This window comes from Natrix helvetica (genome assembly GCF_964273705.1).
Source record: "Natrix helvetica genome assembly, chromosome: 1".
Lineage (NCBI taxonomy): Eukaryota > Metazoa > Chordata > Lepidosauria > Squamata > Natricidae > Natrix > Natrix helvetica.
Genome location: NC_138548.1, coordinates 328,980,833 through 329,001,597, shown reverse-complemented (window position 1 = coordinate 329,001,597; position 20,765 = coordinate 328,980,833). Strand labels below are relative to the sequence as shown.

At 40.3% G+C, this 20,765-nt stretch overlaps 1 protein-coding gene across 3 annotated transcripts in view; it reads left to right on the top strand.

The window, feature by feature from the left end:
• Positions 1–6,985: 6,985 nt before the first annotated feature.
• Positions 6,986–20,765, top strand: part of MITF (melanocyte inducing transcription factor) — a 197,848-nt gene continuing 184,068 nt past the window's right edge. For all 3 annotated transcript variants that reach the window (XM_081934600.1, XM_081934602.1, XM_081934599.1), the window contains exon 1: positions 6,986–7,293. In XM_081934600.1, coding sequence (XP_081790726.1) covers positions 7,190–7,293 — 104 coding nt within the window. In that variant the 5' untranslated portion in view covers positions 6,986–7,189. The remainder of the gene's footprint in view (positions 7,294–20,765) is intronic.

Here is a 20,765-nt window from a genome sequence, read left to right as displayed (position 1 = left end):
GTCCATTCGCCCTGGAATATCTGTAAAATGGCAAATGGGATTTTTATGCACCCACAGCACCATTTTACATATGCGTAAAATGTTGTTGTGCCTACATAAAATGACAAACGGCTTTTGTCTATTGCATCCAAAATCTGCTAAATCAAGGTCTGACAAACAGAGAATTTATTGTATTTATAAGGATTACGTGCATTTTTAAAAGCTGAAACAAAGCCTTTCACTTTATTTGATGTGTATGTTTTTTTTCTCCAGGCGCACAAAGACACTTACTGACATTTCAGTTTATGTTATCCACATAAGAACCCTGTAAGTTGGGTTGAGGGAGTGATTGTCCCAACAGTAACACAATGGGTTTCTGTGATTGATGATGGTAAAATGGAGCCTAAGTCACCCTGCCTCTAATCCATGACTTTAACCACTATTTACATATGTATGTGCATGACAATCAGAATCTGTTCCGTTCTGTTCCATTCCCACAACCTGTTCCGCATTGGAGTACTTTTCCTGCTACTTGCTTGTGCATTGTTGACAATTTCTCTGCCAAATTACGTAACTGTTTTCTTTGGAGAAATCAGGATTTCATAATCAAGGGGTGGATACCCAGAGAATAAACTCGGGAAATACCTTTGGTTCACAAAGTCATTGGAATACTGATGCCAGGCTTAGTCATAATAGCCTTTTACACTTCCAGCTATCAATTATTACATCACCATCTTCATTATATTGCCATGTCACAGATGTGGGAGGCAGTATGGTTAGATCATTATATTGTAATCTTGTAGTAGATGTCATGATACAATTATAACGTCTGGTGGAGGTCTTTCTTTGATACAATTTATTGGATTCTTGAGGATGAATAGAAATAGATTTCCTTAATTTTCCACATCATAAGATACAGAGAAGAAATCTCTCTTTCCCTCCCTCCCTCCCATCTCCCCCTCTCACACACACACACAATTCATTCCATCTATATTTATTTCTTGCTATCCATCTTGTTCAAATTGTGGGCTTACAATCTCAAGTGTTGAAGTATTTGGGGTACATTTACATATACAGGAAGCCCACATTTTTGGGAAAAACTCAAATTAGCGGTGCTGCCCACCACTCCTTAATTGATCAGCAGAATCCCAGCATGAAATTTACTACCCCATTGCCAATCACTATCTGGCTTTTACTGTCTTCGTATCAAATTACAGAAGTCATTTGACTTTACTAAGGCAATGGGTGAAAAAGCCCAACACATGTTCCATACTTTATGAAGGATGGAAATTAGTATTTTAAAATGGGTGCAGCTAAGGATGAACTTAACTCTGCCTTATTTGTGAGCTGGGATAAAAAGAATTGCAGAAAAGAGCTTTTGAAACACAATTTTGTTCATTCCATTATTCATTCATTCATTCAAATTTTATTTTTATCATTGATTTATATTTTATTAATTTATCATATTCTGCATTGATTACTTTTATAAATAACTCAGGGCAACAAACATGCCTAATATTATTTTCCCCTCTTTTTTCCCCCAGCAGAACAACCCCGTAAAGTGAGTTGGACTGAAGGAGAGAGTGACTGGTGGGTCATGGTTAAGGGCAAATAGGGAAGTGTATTTGGAATGAAGTAAAGTTAGTAAAGGGGACAGAATGACTCAGTGGCTAAGACGCTGAGCTCCTCATCAGAAAGGTCAGTAGTTCGGCGGTTCAAATCCCTAGTGCCATGAAATGGAGTGATCTCCCTTTACTTGTCCCAGCTTCTGCCAACCCAGCAGTTCGAAAGCATGTAAAAATGCAAGTAGAAAAATAGGAACCACCTTTGGTGGGAAGGTAACAGTGTTCTGTGCGTCTTTGGCGATTAGTCATGCTGGCCACATGACCACGGAGACATCTTTGGACAGTGCTGGTTCTTCGGTTTTGTAATGGAGAAGAGTACTGCCCCCTAGAGTCAGGAATGACTAGCACATATGTGTGAGGGGAACCTTTTCCTTTACCTTTTTTAAGTTAGGAAAGGATGCTAAGAAGAAAAAAGGCTTTTACTTATGTTTAAGATAGAAAAGAAATAACCTGCTCTATGAAGAGGGCAACGTTATAATGGATAACGAAAAAGAAAATTACTAAACTCATAGTTAATTTATTGAGTGATTTGATTTCTATAACAGCCCACCTCAATAAGTAACTTTGTACAGTATACATCATAAAATAAAATCAATTAATGGCACCAAGTAAAACTGTTTCTATGGAACATATGACATATAACAATAGAATTTGAAGGGACCTCGGAGGTCTTAGTCCAACTCCCTACTCAAGCCCCAGACCTATAGATGTCAATACAGTCAGGAAATTGGGCCTATAACACACTCAGGTTCCAGTTTAGCCACACAACAAAGTCTTTGTGATCTTATGAAAAGCCAACCAGGTCAGGGTCATTCTTATATCTGAAGGGAAAGTACCCTAGAGGGCAGGGGTTATAGCAGAAAAGGCAGGTTACCTGGTTCCCACCAGCTGACATTTCTTGACTGAGAGGAGCTCCAGCACGCCCCACCATCCTGCCTGAATTGGACAGGGGGAACAAGCGGGAGAAGGTGGTCCCTTAGGCAACCCAATCCGAAACCATGAAGGGCATTAAAGATAGTATCCAATATTTTAAATTTCACCCAGAAGTACATTGGCAGCCAGAGCAGCTCACAAAGTGTTGTCACATGTATTGAATACCTTTTACCGTGCAGGCATGTTCTTTACCAGTTGAAGCTTCTGAATGTTCTTCAAGGACAGCTCCACGTAGAGCAGTGGCCTCCAAGCGTTCTGGCTCAGTGGACCGGCGGAAATAGCGATGGTGGCAGCGGGGAGAAAAGGGGATGCTTTCCCATGAATGTGTGTCGTTTTCACAAATGTACATGCATTCACTTCCACGGTCCAGTTCCAAATGGACCAGACCACAGACTGGGAGTGGGGATCCCTGATGTAGAGCGCATTGGAGTCGTCCAGACAAAAGGTCACAGAGACATGAGTGACTTGCTCACTTTTTTTCTGAGAGGAGGATATAAAACAGGTTACCTTCTTGTTTTTGGTTTGTTAAAGCAAAACTCCCAGAACAGCTTACAACCATGCCTTGTGGTTTCATTCAAAGAATTAATTAGGTTCAATCCTACCTAGCTTTTTGATATCAGCCAAGGTCAGTTGGGTACTGTAGAAAATAAAAACAACATTTACGATAGCAATAGCACTTAGACTTATATACGCTTCATAGAGCTTTTACAGCCCTCTCTAAGCGGTTTACAGAGTCAGCATGTTGCCCCCAACAATCTGGACCCTCATTTTATCCACCTCGGAAGGATGGAAGGCTGAGCCATTGAGATTTGAACTGCCAAACTGCAGCTAGCAGTCAGCTGAGGTTGCCTGCAGTACTGCACTCTAACCACTGCGCCACCTCAGCTCTTATATGGGTATGTTGGGTTAGAGAAGTAGGCGGGAAAAATGCAATTTTATAGAAACCACCGATATTCGCTTAAGAAGTAAAATCTAAATGCAGAGGTATAGGAGGTCAAAAATAATGCCTAAGTAAAAAGGAAACTGGGTATATATTGTTCACAAGTGGAATATGAAACAGCAGTGTGTGGTGATTGCTAAAATGGTACATACCATATTAGGAAAGGTCAACAGAGGTAGAGTCTTCAAATTAAGGGAGTGCCCCACTATATTTTCCACCAATGAATCCTCTTGAATACTGTGTCCAATTCTGGACCATATATTTTAATGGACATTCAGACAAATCGAGACAGGGTGGAGGAAGGCATAAAATGTTGAATAAACTAGAAGAGATACCTTATCTTAAAAGGAGAGTCAGGAAAGAGAAAAGGCAATTGCTAAGAAACTCTGCAATTTGCAAGGAAGAGAAGGACTGCCAGCCCCAAAGTCTTGTTCTCTGTTACTCCCAGATGGCAATTAAAATGAGCACCAGTTATAGGAAGGTGGATTGTATGTGAGACTTAGGGAATACTTCCTAAAATTAAGATCTGTTCAATAGTGGAACAAATTACTCAGAGAGGTGGTGGGCTTTCCTTCTTGAGTGGTGTTCAGCTGGAGGGTGGTCTATCATGAAGCAGATGGTTGGGTGTGATGGTTCTATAGCTCCTTCCAACTCTGTAATTCTGTGACGTAAATGTAAGAGTTATTACTGACATAGTATAATCAGTACATATGGCAGTTTCCAGAGCACCATCAATCAAAGAGACAAAGCTGGTACCCAGCAACTTCTAGTCAGCATTTTGACAGAGGGAGATCTATAACATTTTAAAAACTTAGCAGTCAAATGAGGAATTCAAACATTTCCATGTTCTATTTGAAGAGTTGAAAAGGCAAATACACTTTATCCTCTACTGTAGAAAATATGATCCCTTGTTTCATAAAGATGCTGGACTCCTCACAAAGAAAACTATCCTTGACAAAATCTTGAAGCATTAAAAAGGGATGAGTGGAAGGTAAACCTTCTCAAATTAAAGAGATCCTTCTCAAGTGAATCATTGCCATCCAGAGATGCTTAACTCTCTGACACATAGCTCTCTAGAGGTCTATTTCATACAAAAAAAAGGAGTCAAGCCTTAAGATTGCATGGAAGTCACTTCCTGTGATCTATCTGCTTTGTCCTCTAATTTCACATATCTGTAAGATGAATATCAATATGTGAAGATACCCTTTGGTGAGACTAAGCACCAGAGTTAGGTAATATGGTATCCTCCAGATAATTTGAATTATAATCCACAATGCGTATCAACTCTAACCATTTTTCCTAGTGCCTCCCATGATACTAATGATAGCTGATTTCAAATTCTGGCAATGTTTTAAGCTGTATTCCAAGGATAAATAAGATCAGAGACAGTATAGGAAGATTAAAGCTGGCACTTCTAATTGCTCTGTAGAAAGTTAGCACCACCCCTCTCCTAGAAAAATGAAATATCCTAGGAAATATTGAAAAGGCAGAATATTATATTATATATTATAATATTATTATATTATAATATTATATTTCCCTGGATAAGAAATGGAGAAACATGTTTTTAGGTTTTTAGGCTCACTCTTAATAGCCCCCACCTTTGTCAATGGGCCATTAAAATGCCTGAGCCAGTCTATTCTACATAACAAAGGTAGGATTAGCCTACCTTTGTTATGTTAGAAACTCATCACATGGCATCTGGGAACTCTGGGAGTCTGACAACCAATCAGAATACATTTCTTACACAGGAACAGGAAACAGAGAGGTGAGATTATAAAAACCCCAGGAACTCTCTGCAAGCCCCCTTTCCTTCTTTTTCTTCTTCACCCAACATCTGAAGCATTTGATCCCCCTTTTCTGTTCAGGAACTCAAGTCATGTGATCCTGTCTCCCATTAAACCATCTTTCCAAGCAGCTTCCATGTTTCCAGTGTCTTATTCCCCAGTTGGAACTGAACCCAGAAGGACATTTCTTCCAACGGGTTGCTTTCTTTTTCTTTATTAGCTTCGAAATACTTCGAAATACTTGTTGTAGTACTATTGATGACTCCCTTACTTACTCTCTTTGATTTACTTCTTCAAGTCCTCATTGGTTAAAGATGGGAGCATTTTAAAAATTTTCACTAAGTAAAATTATTCAGAAGAATAGATGTCAAGAGGGCAATTCATTGAACCTATCAAAAAAAACCTATTAGATCAGAGCAAGTCACAGTGTGTCAGCTAGTCACACAAATCTCCAATGAGAAATAAGAAAAGGAGAAAAGTGCTATTATTAAAACTCTAAGCCAAAATGTAATAGATATTCTGTTGAGAGCATGAATCGTGTTTCTTGATTTACTTCTGGCACTTCCCATGCAGAGGCAGGAAGAAGTAGCAGAACAAGGCATCTGATGTTAGTAGGAAGGAAATTCAAACAACATAATGAGGAGTCCTTGATACTCTCTGAGCTTGGTTGTTTTCTTGAGGACATTTCATTCCCCAGCTAGGTAACACCATCGGTGCTAATGTTGTTACATAATGTGGGTAATGAAATACCTGTAAGAAAACAACCTAGCTCAGAACCCATCACTTCAACCCTGAGTTCCTTTATTATAATTGGATTATAATAATCCAATGTACCAAAATCCTGGGACCAGTGGAAACCAAGGTTGTTGATAGATTTATAGACCCTCAAACATATGGGGATAAGTATGTTAAGCCATTTAATTCAGTGGTGGGTTGCCAATGTTTTTAGTACCGGTTCGGGAGTGCTCCCGCATGCGCGCGACGCTTCTGCGCATGCACAGAAGTGTCCAGGTGGATGGGTGGAGCCTCCAGCTGCCGCTACTATTAGTTCAGCCAATCCAGGCCGAACAGGGAGCAACCCACCTCTGATTCAATTTCCAAGGCCACAGAAAACATTCTAAAAGAGTATAACAATTTATCCCTGCAGATATGTAATGCGAATAGATTATTAGACAAAACTGAGCAAAGAAGATGGAGAAGGCTTGATAGTTAAATTCTGTGAAGAATGCTTAAAAGAACTGGATATGTTTAACCTAAAGAAGAGCAAGAGAAGGCTGGTATGATCATAACAGTCTTCCAAAACTTGAAGGATTGTCATAGGGAAGAGGGTGTAGCTCCTGAGAGTAGGGCAAGAATCAGTAGGTGTAAGTTTTACAGGACAAAGATGCAGAGCGCAAAGCAGGGCTAGCCTCCCGTGAAAGATGCAGAGCCTAATTTTCCTGGAAGGCTTGAGCGCCGATGCTTTTCATTCTAGGAAATGAAGCTCAGCCTTGCCCCCCACCCCCCTCCCCTCGCGAGCCACCGAAATACCCTTGGCCAGAGCTTTTGCTGACATTGACAGGACGCCTGCCGGTGTCTCTTTCGGCTCCGCCCTCGGATTACGTCACGCTCCCTTTAGCCTTCTGGGAATCGTAGTGCCTCCGCTCTGCAAAACGCCTGGCAGCGTCTCTTTGAAAAGACTACAGCTTCCAGGCAGCGCCGGGAAGGAGGTGTGGGCGAAGGGGGCGGGTCGCCGCGGAGTGGGTCACAGGCACAGCAGTACGAAAACGCAGCCGAGTCGGCAAATAAGGCGAGTCGAGGCTGTGTGGAGCAAGTGCGCGCGTTCGGTGACTGCCGGGCTAGGGCTACGCTTCGTCGGGAGGACGGACGGCACGCTGCTTTCCCACCCTCCTTCCCGCTGGGGGTGCGGAACGAGGCGAGGGGCCATGCAGGCGGAATCGGGCATTGTGCCGGACTTCGAGGTGGGCGAGGAGTTCCACGAGGAGCCCAAGATCTACTATGAGCTGAAAAGTCAGCCGCTGAAAAACAGGTGCGCTCTCCTTCCCTGCCTCCTCCTCCTCCTCCTTCTCCCACCCAACCCACAAACTCCCCCCCCCCCACTTTCCTATGCCCTCCTCCAAGCGTTTGCTTTAATCGATCGCCTCGTCCGGCGAGATATCTCTTGCACCTTTTAATAACGCTAAGCCACCCTTCCCCCTCGAAGGGCATAAAGCGGGTAAATCAGGAGCTCCTTTCGTGAGCTCCTTTTTGCCAGCCGCCCTTCTTTCTGTCTCCTCCCGTCCCGGCGGGCTTTTGCCTCCTTTTCCCTCGCCCGTCCTGCTTGCCCCTTTCCTGGTCGCTCGGCACCTTCTCTCCTCGCCCTCTTTCACTTTTGCTCGGGAATTCCTCTCCCTCCTCCTCCTCCTCCTCCTCCCCTCGTCACCCCACGGCGCGCGGGGTCGTGGAGCTGTCCTCTCTTTCTCAGGGACTGGCGATCCCCTTGCTCTTTCCTTTCGGAAAAGAAGGAATAACTTCTAGCCCGGGGATGGGTTTTTTGGGGGGAGAGAAAAGAAAACCCTCCCGCAGCACAGGTGGCTTTGCCTTTGGCTCCTTTTTCCCCCCCTTTTGCTGACCGCCGCAGTTCCTGTAGCAAAAACAAAAAAACAAAACAAAAAACCCACAACCCCCCCCCCAACAATAACAACCCCAAACCCTTAAAGCGAATGATTTGCTGTTCCGTCATCTTTCAAGTTTGCGTGGACTTTTGTTGTTTGTTTGGCTTTGCAAGGTGTGCTGATAGCGCGTGTGGGCTGTTGGCATGCTGGGCAGAAGAAGGACTGCCAGTTTGCCCCGGGAGCCGGGTGGGAGGGTGGGGGTAGGAAATGGGCATGGTAAAAGAGAGGAACCCCCTCACCTCCTGAACGCCCCCCTATTTTCAGTTCTCCACCCCTCCCATCCAACAATGTGGATTTATTCTGTTTCTCCTTCAAACCACCACTCCCTCTGACAGCGGGTGGGTGGGGGTAAGTGGAAAAAGGGGAGTGGGAGAGAGAAAAGAGGGAGGGGCTGCAGAAGAATCCTGGATGTATCTATTGGTGCTTTCAGGCTATTTGTAACAAAAAAAAAGGCAAAACTTTAAAAAGAAAAGAAAAGAAAAAAAAAGAATACAAATATTGAAAGGAAACAGCCCCGGTTATAAAAGCAGCCATTTAGTGAGTGGTTCCTGTCATAATAGCAGTTTTGTTTAGTGTGTGTTTGGGCGAGGAAGGAGGGGCCAAGAGCTGTGGCTGGTATTATGTAAAGGGTATTGTTGGACCTCTCACCAGAGGCATTATCTGGCAGTGGCTGGGAGTTACAGATTTCTACTGATAGTTTGCATGTGTACATAGCAATGCAGAGCGGGCAGAGCAAAACTCTTAGTTCTGTGTCTGCCTTGGATGGGCTGATCACGTTTTGAATCACAAGGATTGCTATACCATTGAATTGTTTTAGCCCAGTCACTTGCCTGAAATGATATAGGATCTCTTGCTTTGAGCAGGGAGCTGGACTAGAAGTCCTCCAAGGTCCCTTCCAGCTCTATTCTGATTCTGATTGATACAATAGTGGGAACTTACTTATTTTGCACTGGAATGATGCTATAGAGTTTGACGACCAAATAGTTTTCTTGATCCCATGTATAGATTACACTGTTCCGAAATATTCATACACCCTAAATAGGGGTGGTTTTTTTTTTGACTCCATGCATGGATCACATTGATCAGTATTTATAGCATGAAGTGACAATGCAAGATACAATAAAGGAGAGTGAGGGTGAATTCATATATTATACTAAGTCATTGTTTTTTTTTACTTATTATTGCAATTTTTATTCTCCCCTTCTACCCATAGGGCATTTGGTATGGTTAATAATATAACATAAAATATTAACAATTTTAAATGTATAAACATAGCTAAAGTTGTTGCTAATATGAATGAAAGAATCTGGCTGAAAACTCATCTCTTTCTTCTTAAATGACAGCTGGCTGGGTTTGCCCAGCATACAATCTATTCAATTTATAGCTTGCTTTTCTCCTCAATTAAAGACTCATGTCTCTAAAAAAATTACATGTATACATTAAAATTCATACTAAAATCAATTAACAACTACCCTAGTGAAGGAAATGAATCTCTGCAAATGCAGAAAGTGGGGGCCAAACTTAATTTCTGAAGTGCGTAGCATAGTTTGGAAAGAACTAAGTGAGCCAAATGTAGCAGGCCTCTGCCAATGGCAGCGAGTAAATAAATACAGATCTTCAAAAAGGCTTCTCTTGAAGGCCTAAATGGCTGGACTGGTTCACCATAATGAGGGAGGCAGTCCTTCAGATCATCACCCCTTAAGCTATTTGGATCATTAAAGTTCATTTATTTAACTTCTGTAGGAGATGAGTAGGCTGAGCTTAGAAGGCAGGATTAAATGTGTCATCAGTTTGGAATCATTGCACAGCCATAAGAGATCCAAGTCTAGCTTCCCATGAATTCCATCCATCTTATCTAGTGCCAATTTAGCTTTGACCATTAGTTGACCAGGTTCAAATGCATAGGTAGCAGTAACAAACTCTTCAGTGCTTTGAACTTAGTGAGTGTTCCTGGTTTTTTGTGCCTGACAACTTCATAGTAATCTATCCATTGCATTTTGTACCAACTTAGATTTTATTTTCAAAAGTAGCTTCATTTAGTTGCAGTAACCCAGATACATGGTGATAACTTGAAGACATAGACTTAATCTGGTCCAGGTGAGGCAGCAACTAGTATGCCACTCTCAGCTGGTCAAAGCCCCACTTGGCCAGTGTTTCTACCTACTATTCAGGTAGGAGTTGTGAGTCCAAGAGGGCCCCCAAGTTGTGGACCAGTTTCTTTATGGGAAGAACAATCCTTAAACACTAGCTCTATCTTGGAGCCTCCATATTTCTAAACAAACACTTACTCCCTCTTGCTAAGATAAAGTCGAAATTTCCTTCTACTCATCCATATCTTATCTCTGGTTTCACAGCATCTCTGTTTCTGTAATGGTTATGGGAATGATCTCGGGAGTCAGGAGAAAAAGCTGCTTGCCTAGACAACTATCATGCAAGAGAAGTATTTTCAGACTTCTAAGACTGCCTTTGAGGTAGTCCTCGAATGAGTACTAACACTACCTTTATTATAAGATTATAGGAACAGAATCTTGCAAGTCTGAAAGCATTCCTTCCTTTACTTTTACTTTTGAAAACAAAGAAAAGAAGGCTCCTTCTGAGATTCTTCCTATACCCCCTTTCTTTCTATTAGTTCATACACCTTTTGCATGATAGGGGCCTACGTAGTGGCTCTTTGCTTTATGTACAAGGTCATCCTCACAGACCATTAAGATTCGACCTAGGGCAGGGGTGTCAAACTCAATTTCATTGAGGGCTGCATCAGGGTTTTGTTTGACCTGGGGGGGGGGCAGGGTGAGTGTGGCCATGGCAGGCATGGCCAGCTCGACATCACTGTGTCGGGGGCGCCTGTGGTGACCCTAACACTCCATCAGCGAAAATGGGCTCCCGAACTCCGTTCTTGGATGTAACAGCTTTCTGAAGCCCTCTGTGTATGAAAATGGAGTTTGGGAGAGCTTCATTTTCAGCTGCAAGGGCCCCTGCAACTCTCTGCCAGTGAAAACAGAGCTCGGGAGGGCTGCCCTCTTGAGTTCCATTTTAGCTGGCAGTGGCACTGCGGGCTGGTCCTTTGCTGTTTCTAGGATGCGGGCCAGATCTAAGCACAGATCTAAGTGGGCCTTGAGTTTGATCCCTGGTGTATGTATGTATGTATGTATGTATGTATGTATGTATGTATGTATATATGAATGACACTTCACGCCAAACTGGGAGATGACCTTCCACAGTGACTTCATGTAGACGTTGAAGAGAATAGTTAGAGCAGTGGTACCACTCATCTTCCCATTAATATTGATTGGAAGCACCCACGGCAGCAGAATTGTTCTTTCACTTTGCAGGTCCTACAGGCAGTCCAGAAGGATACCATAGTTGTTGCTATCAAAAGCTAATGAGAATTATAATAGGGCCAAGAGGAATGCAGTCCCACCCTTAAGTTTATAGCTCATGGTTATCTATTACAATGTCCAGCTTTCTTTTTTTCATCCCATGCCCAGGTCTGTTAAGTACTGAATAGCAGCATATAACCAAGAAAAAGATTCATACACCTCATTAATCAGGCTAAATGCCAGGAAATCTTGGAAACAGTCCACCTTGATTACATTAAGATGAGATATCTGTGATTGGTTGGAGGCTTGTTATCTAGCTTCCCTAAGTGATGGGCTTAGGCCTGGTTTAAGAAATAAGGATAGTTTGTTGCTCCTTTGGCATGTTTTGAACAGCTTTTCTTTTCAATGTTCCGAGAATGCCCTAATTGAATCCTTGCAGTTAAAATTAAAATAAATTACAAAGAGTACAGATAATCTAAAGCATACTAAAAAGCAGAGACATCAACTCTGCCAACAAAAGTGCGTATAGTCAAGGCTATGATTTTCCCAGTTACAATGTATGGCTGTGAAAGTTGGATCATAAGAAAAGCTGAGCGCAAAGAATTGAGGCCTTTGAACTATGGTGCTGGAGAAGACGCCTACGAGTTCCTTGGACTGCAAGGTGATCAAACTGGTCAGTCCTTAGAGGAGATCAATCCTGACTGCTCTTTAGAAGGCCAGCTCCTGAAGATGAAGCTCAAATACTTTGGCCACCTAATGAGAAGGAAGGACTCACTGGAGAAGAGCCTAATGCTGGGAAAGATTGAGGGCAAAAGAAGAAGGGGACAACAGAGAATGAGGTGGCTGGATGGAATCACTGAAGTAGTTGGTGTGAGCTTAAATGGACTCTGGGGGATAGTAGAGGATAGGAAAACCTTGAGGAACCTTGTCCATGGGGTCGCGATGGGTTGGACACAACTTTGCAACTAATAACCACAGAGATAATCTGCTTCATCTGAAGCTGAATCTTAATACTGTCACTTCGATTTGCATCTGAGAATGTGTTTGATAGTACAAGACATGTAATCCTGCTCTTTGCAGTAGATAGCAGACTTCTGGCATTTTGCTTCCATTGCAACTTCTAAAATTTTCCCAAGGATTGACCCTGAAGAGCAAGTGTAAGCTATCAAGGTGTGGATACTTTTTACCAACTCCAATGATTTCAGATGGAGTTGCTTCTACAGCTCTAGGCCTGATTCTACACTTAGGAATTTCATTAAGCATCGTGATTTTTAGTAGAAATTTAAAGAGATTTATTTCCTCAGGTTTTTAACCCTGGCTAATTTTTATTGATCTCCATCTTGGGGAGAAGGTGATGGATTACTGTTGATTTATTGTTGGTTTTGTAATTTCGATATATTTTTTCCTGCGTTTGTAATTTTAACTTGCTGTAATCTGCCCAGAGTTTATTTATTAAATTTATATGCTACCCATCTTGTTATCAAGAGAACTCTTACAACATGATAAAAATGACAATATAAAACATTAAAATGATAACTAATAACATTAAAATTAGCAAAAAAAATAGCTAATATAAAGGTAAAGGTTCCCCTTGCACATATGTGCTAGTCATTCCCGACTCTAGGGGGTGGTACTCATCTCGGTTTCAAAGCTGAAGAACCAGCACTGTCTGAAGACGTCTCTCTGGTCATGTGGCTAGCATAACTAAATGCCAAATGCTGTTACCTTCCCACCAAAGTGGTCCCTATTTTTCTACTTGCATTTTACATGCTTTCAAACTGCTAGGTTGGCAGAAGCTGGGACAAGTAAATGGAGCTCACTCCGTTACGCAGCACTAGGGATTAGAGCCGTCGAACTGCCAACCTTTCTGATAGACAAGCTCAGTGTCTTAGCCACTGAGCCACCACGTCCCCTTAGCTAATATAGGAACTAGTAATAATGGGGCGGAGATGGGAAGGGGTCTTTTGGGAGATTTTTAATTCGACAGGCTAGAAATGTTAAATGAAACATTTTATATAAATGAAGCAAATGCACTGTTTGCTGCCACTGAGTCATTTGTTTAGTCGGGGAGTGCATTCCCATACAAAATATCAGTCACCAACTCCTGTCCTTTTTCCTATTACAGTAGGAAATTGTCTTGTATGCATTTGATTATTTTGTATGCTTCCAACACATTCTTTGAAAAATTGGGCATGTTCTAACTCAAAGGAAGTATTCTGTAGATGTTCAACAGCATGGGACCAAAACGTCTGTAAAAATAGTGCATCGGGGCCAATCCTTGCAGATAACCCAGAAAGGCTAAAGATATAGGAAACTCCACTGAAAGAATCAGATGCATCTAGAACTTTGAACCTACTGTTTTCTCACTTTTCCCCAAAATTGTATGTTTGAGACTATAATCAGCCATCGACTATGGTTTACAAATCGCAGTGGCTAGAATCATGTTGCCCACTAAGGTCATAGCAACCAAAGCATGACATGGCTCATTACGTGACTCAGACATTGTCTCAGTTTACATGTCATATTAAGCCATAATGTTGGCTGCTTTAGTACAATGGGATATTTTGTGCTAGATATTTTGTTGGCCTGCTGTCATTGTATCTATGAAAATCTACAATGTTGAGTCAGTTTGAGCAAACACCTACTGAACATTATTTAAAGATAAAGATTTTTCTTCCGAATAATCTTCCATTGCTATTTATATTGGAAACGCTGAGGGCAAATATGCCTGCTGAATTTGGTTACATATAGATTTTTTGGACTTATTGAACATTATCTTGTGGGCACAGAAAAGAAGGAAGAAATAATGTCAAAGAAATTTAAGGTATGAAATAAGAAAATTGCAAACTATCCTTTCTTTCACCGCATCCATATGCCATTTCAGGCATTGCCTTTGGTTTTTTATAAAGTTTCTTATCTCTCTATTTCTAAGGATCTCATTAACTCCACAAGTTTCTCAATATTCCTCTCCATCCATTCACTCCTCGTATTCATTTTACAATTCACTCCTTATTAATTCTCTCTTTATAACCAATCCAATCCGCATTCCTCATTCATATTGGTGTTTACTTTTTGTATTTAAGTCACATTCCTTCAGTAACCATTTATTCTTAACAAAACAGGATAACAGAGTTGGAAGGGGCCTTGGAGGTCCTCTAGTCCAACCCTCTGCTCAAGCAGGAAACCTTACACCCTTTCAGATAAAAGGTATTCCAGTTTCTTCTTAAAATGCTCCAGTGTTGGAGCATTCACAACTTCTGGAGGCAAGCTGTTCCACTGATTAATTGTTTTCCTTAGTTCTTGGTTCTCTCCTTGATTAGCTTCCAATCATTCCGTCTTGTCCTGCCTTCAGGTGGCTTTGACCCCTTCTTCTTTGTGGCAGCTCCTTAGATATTGGAAGATTGCTATCATGCCTCCCCTAGTCCTTTTCATTACATTAGACACACCTAATTCCTGCAACAGTTCTCCATATATTTTAGCCTCCAGTCCCCCAATCATCTTTGTTGCTGTTCTCTGTGTAGGGCAAACATTTTTCTTTATTACTCAAAACTGTTTACTAGAATGTCATTATTTATATATCCCCATTGCGATAGAGGAATGAGGGAAAAATCACTTTTAGTTAATTTGGAATAATTCATCCAGATTTGGGAAGCACTGATATAGGGGAATAATGTTTATTTGAGCATCACAGAGTGTCATTTCTTCAGTGTTGTCACATGAAAAGATATACTTAAATATTTACAAAATGTGAGGGAGTGTACTCAATTCTGTGATATACTGTAAATAGGTAGCAATTCCTGCACTCATTCAGCCTGATAATCTTATCTAGGTAGGCAGTGAAATGTCTGTAACAAACAAGCTCAGAGAGCACCAAGAACTCCACAATTCAGTCAATATTTTCTTTTAATTTTTAAAGTTTCAGCCAAGTTCTTTTGTAGATCTGTTGAAACAACTATTCATTGCCTGTCAGTTGTAAATCTATTTTGAAGTCCTTGGTGTTCTCTGCTTGGTTGTTGTTATCGTTGCTGTTTTGCAGAAGTTTCATTTGCTAACTAGGTAATATGTTCACTGCCCTCTCCCTCGTAGGACTGAAGATGTGATAAACATCTTTTATACTTTCACTGTTTTACTCTGCTTCTTTCCTTTATTTCATGATACAAAAATGCATTCTTGATACTGTCAAAATAATTCAGTCCTACACTCACAATTTCTTATCATCCTTGTATTAACTATGGATAATAAGCAACCCAGTCATACTTTTAATATTTATATCCATTCCTTTGTCACATGCACACAAATATCTACTGTATATCTATTTGTTTATTTGTCTATCAATCTTCTTATGAATAGACAAATGATTAAAATATTAAGCTACTCAGCAAACAGTCATCATCTTATTAATTCTTTGGACTTTGAATGTTTACTTCTCTTTCTCCTTTCATCTCTGTCCATTCATGTTAAGTCATGACTTAATTGTAAAAGTCAGTTTTGACTTTTGGCTATTATTATTTTTATGGTTTTGGCACATTTTGGCTGATATTATGATGGTTGGTCACATAGTCAGCCAGATGTACAGTATACACTGGATTTGTCATTTTTGTCCACCTATTGAGTTCTTGTGAAGGACCTGAGATAAACAGTTGTTGTTGTTTTGACTCTTTAAAAGTATAGTTAATATATCTTGGTCTAAGTAAAACTGCCTTTTGCAATTGACTGATGGTGATTTTTGTCAATACCGATGGTATTCCAGTGATGCTCTAGTTGTATTGGGATTGCACCCAAAGTGCCTATTGCAGTTGGTATTATCTTTGTTCCTTTTGCCAAAGCCATTCTACTTCCATTTGCAGATCTTTCTATTTTGAGATTTTCTCTAGTTCTTTCTTTTTTATTCTGCTGTCCCTGGGTATTGCAGTGTCCTCTAACCAGACTTTTTGCTATTATTTCCTGCCTATATATAACTCAAGGAGGCAAATGTGCCTAATACTTTTGCCTTCTATTTTCCCTACAACAATAACCATCTGAGTTGGGTTGGGGCAAGAGAGATATGTGTTGTAGTATGCTACAAGCACAGTTTACATTAAATTTGTTTTTATAATGTGCATTCTAGAGAACCAGATTTGTGTACTACTTAAGGCATCAGGCTAGAAACCAGAAGGTGGTTAGTTCTAGTCCCAGCTTAGATACAAAACCAGCTGGGTGACCTTGGACTAGTCACATTCTCTCAACATTAAGAAGGAGAAGACAATGGCAAACTGCTTCTGGAAAATGTTGCCAAGAAAACTGCAGAGATTGGTCCAAGCAGCCTTTGAGAAACGGATTTTATTGAATGGAAGAAACAAAACTCTGTGTAGCTTAAGATTTGGAATCTAGAGACCATCTTACAAGACAACATATCATAGTGTGGCCTCCATCCAATGAACCAGGAGGTATATGTAATGTACTGATACAGAATGAAATCCCTGAGCGATGATTGATTTCGTCCATGTTGTCAAAGGACCACCCTTGACAGATCTTAGACATGTGAGTCAGAAGCAGAATTGGCAGCTGTCCTATGGCTCAGAGCCACTCTGGAGTTACCTCATATTAGTGTGAGGATGCTAGTTGATTGAGTTGCTCTATCTTATCCCTGACAGTTTAGATAGCCGTATTTGTACACTTGTTGTTCAAATAGGATTTGAATATTTGCCGAAGAACCTTGTGTAATCAATAAATTGTTTTCTGTTCCTGTATCTTACTTCCTTTTTCCTTATCATTCAGCTTTTTGTATTAGTACTCAAATAGGTTCATGTTTGAACTGAATGTAATTTGAGAAACTGTTCAAATAAAGAAGTTCATTTTTCATCACAGTCAAAAGGTACCAGTATCTGTGCAGTCCCAAATCAACAACGTGATGCTCAGTTGAATGAGTTCCCCAATTGTTAGAAATTAGAGGGAAGAGTGCCAAATCACTCTGTTCCCATACAGCATTCTAAATAAGAAGATTCCTCAATTCAAGAAAGAAAAGCAGACTGTGTGACTCTGCAGTTTTTTTCCTCTTAACTTTGTGGTTTAAATGGCAATCATAACCTGATAAACAGATTGCCATGAAAACCATCTGAAACAGTTGTTGCCTCTCTCTCTAGCTCTCTTTTAATGTGCAAATTATAGGAAAGTCCTCAGTTATGATAGCAATACTAATGGAAGAATAACCTCAAAACAGAGATGTGTTCAACATTTGTTAAATAAATTTGTTTGCTGTGCTTGCATCAGTTGAGAAACTAATAAGCTTTTAATGCTGTTTTTATGTATTGTCAGGTGTTTCCTGCCACCTTCCTGGGTTTGGGCTAATGACAATTCCCACCATTATCTTGGCTGGTGGGACTGATGGGACCTAACTGAAGTCTGTATCACTAGCTTTCAGTAAATCGTCATGGTCATGTCTTTGGAATATAAAAGGCTACTTTATATTGGTTGAGTTCATGGATTTGCAAATCCTGTACAGGATTACTGTATTGTAAAGGCAGTTTTTGTAGTTTGTACAGGAAAACTAATAACTTAGAATGGGTTGTAAGGCAATGTAATTGTGGCTTATTCACACAACCATGTTTAAGTGTGATGGGGAAGCCAGTGGTGGGATTCAAATTTTTTTACTACCGGTTCTGTGGCTTGGTGGGCATGGCCTGGCCTGGTGGGTGTGGCTTGGTGGGCGAGGCAGGGGAAGGATACTGCAAAATCCCCATTCCTTCCCGATCAGCTGGGACTCGGGAGGCAGAGAATAGATGGGGGCGGGGCCAGTCACAGGTGGTATTTACTGGTTCTCCGAACTACTTAAAATTTCTGCTACTGGTTCTCCAGAACTGGTCAGAACCTGCTGAATGCCACCTCTGGAGGAAGCAGATCATTGATCCCTGTGATACAATTGATACCAGTGTTTCATATGGTTGCAGAAAAGAGTTCTTGCCGAAAGATGTCAAAAACTGACTCTGTAATCTTGGGCTGAATGGAAAGCTTTAGCTTCTGTAGGATTTCATTTATTTTATTAAAAAAAACATTTTATTCTATTTTTCAGTTCAAATACTGCCTGAGCTCTCAGAAATGTGGCCATATTTATTTTTATTAAGAATGGTTGATTTGTTGTATGTCAGGCTGCTTTAAAGTAAAGAAACTTAATTTATGAATTGGAATGCTTTTTCTCTAAGCGATACTGTGAAGTTACTCCTGACTGAAGAAAATAAGTTCTTTACTATGTATCTTGTAAATATGCTCTGTTCACTTTCATTTTATAAACCTGTCAAATCCGTACTGTTTTTGTACTGTAGTCGCTTATCTATGTACAATATTGCTAATGCATTGGTGAATCTTGAATCCTTCAGACCCAAGAGCCTCACACCTTCTACAAAATTCACGAAAGGACACTGTGGATTCCCCCCCCCCCCCTGGTTTTCAAAGCAACCTGGCTCACCACCCAGAATATATCGTTTACAAATTGCTAAATCATATTTTGAATACACTCATAAACATGCTAAGCCAAAAATAGATAACACAGTGCCACTGTACTCTTGGAATCCTTTCTTACTAGTTGAACGAGGGAAACTTTCCTATGTGAGTTTTAAAAAGTGTTCTTTAATTAAAAAACTAAATAACCTGGCATGACACAAAGCAAAGCATTAGGCTTTAATATCATGTTTACCTGCAAGATTGACTTTGGGCCCCATAGAAATCGCATTGGGAGTTGGACCAACTTGGAATGTGAGTCCTTTTTCTGACAAATGGCCATTTGCTATTGGGGGCATCTATCATGGAGGCTATCGCAGAACTCAGAATGTTAGGTATATCCTGGCTATCCCAGGCAAATCCCATTCTGGCATGTGGTGGACTGTGAAGCCCATTGAAGTGCATTCAGTGATTCCTTATCAACAATATACTTTCACACTGGAATTTATGCTATTCTATTAATGAAATGGAGCAGTAAGATGTAAGTAGTGAGAAAAATAGTTGTAGATAGAGCATCTGAACTGTAAGAGAGTTGTCTACAATTTCTTGGAAGTGTTGGGTTATTTAATACATTATGATGGAATCCAGTGTTGCACAATTATTGTTTTTGTTGCTGCAATTTAGATAATATAAAGACTGAGTTGTGGATTAATAAAAGTTTTTCAATTCCCCCAATTGTCTTAGAAAGAATTTTCACATATAAGGTACCTGACTTTTTATTTACACGGTAGTAGATTTTTATTTGTCTTTTCTATATATTTTTCTGTATGAATCTTGGAAATATGTTAAAGCAGCTACCTGATATTGTAATGGAAAAAAATAAATGAATAAACTACTTCTCCTAAAAACAATGTTTTGGTGGAATGATTAGATTGATGAATCTGGCGAATCTTCAAAGGCTCATTTGGCATAAAGGCAATTATATAACTTTGTCCAGTTGTGATTTCTCAGCAAAACCCATTTCATAGACTTGCAGTAATGATAAAATTGGAAGGTGTGGGCCCATATGCGTGAGAGTAATCATGCGCACACTTACATATGAGACCTCAGGCATCTCCATATTTGGAATTACAAAGCATATTTTGTGGCATTCTCACAAAATGGCAGCTATGATAAGTACAACCCAAGAGAGATAAAGCATGAACTGAAGTCACACACCATTTTATTCTCTAAGGATATCTCTGAGGTATATATGAGACTTAGAGATGCTGATGGAAATTCTGGTTACACTTGAAAGTGGGGCTGTGCTTTGAAGCATGATAGCTTTCCATTAAAAAAATTCTTTTGAAAGATCTTAAAAAAATAAAACTAAGCAGGACAAATATTTTAAATGTGGCCTGGATGGGCATAATATAGCTCCCAGTTACTAGAGGCCGAATAAATCCATGAATAATCTTCCGCTTCCTCAGGATTCACATCCTTAAGCTAAGTAGAGAGGTACAATTTCTATGCTAAATAAGTCTCAAATAAGATGGTAGTTAATTACCACATACATGAAAAAAGTACCACAGAACTCAATCATAAAAGTATTAAATCTAGACGTTTGTTGTTGTGTCAGCAGTCTCCCCATCTCAACTGAGTGCGAACCAAGCTATAGAATATTAGTCAGTCTTTTGATGTCTAGGCATTCTAGGTATTATGTGGTATTTTTGAGACAGTACTTACAGCACTTGCATTCTCTGCAGGATAACATTCACACCGTTGGCAGTCCACAAATCATTTTAAAATTGCACATGTAAATCAGTGCAAATGTGGAGTGGGTTAATTGCATAGTTGCTAGCAGGAGCTGGGTATAAAATGAGCAACTTTACAGATCAGTATCTAAAATCAGCAAGCCAATTATATCTGTAAAAAGACTTACTTGGTTGTTTTTTTGGGTTTTTTGGGATGAACTGGCTCCCAGAGCGTTCCCATCAGATGAAGAGAACTACTGTAAGAAGCTTCAACGATAAGAGCTTTCTCAGCTGTACAGGTAGTCCTCGACATATGTCCACAATTGAACTCAAAATTTCTATTTCTAAGCAAGGCAGCAGTTAAGTGAATTTTGCCCCATT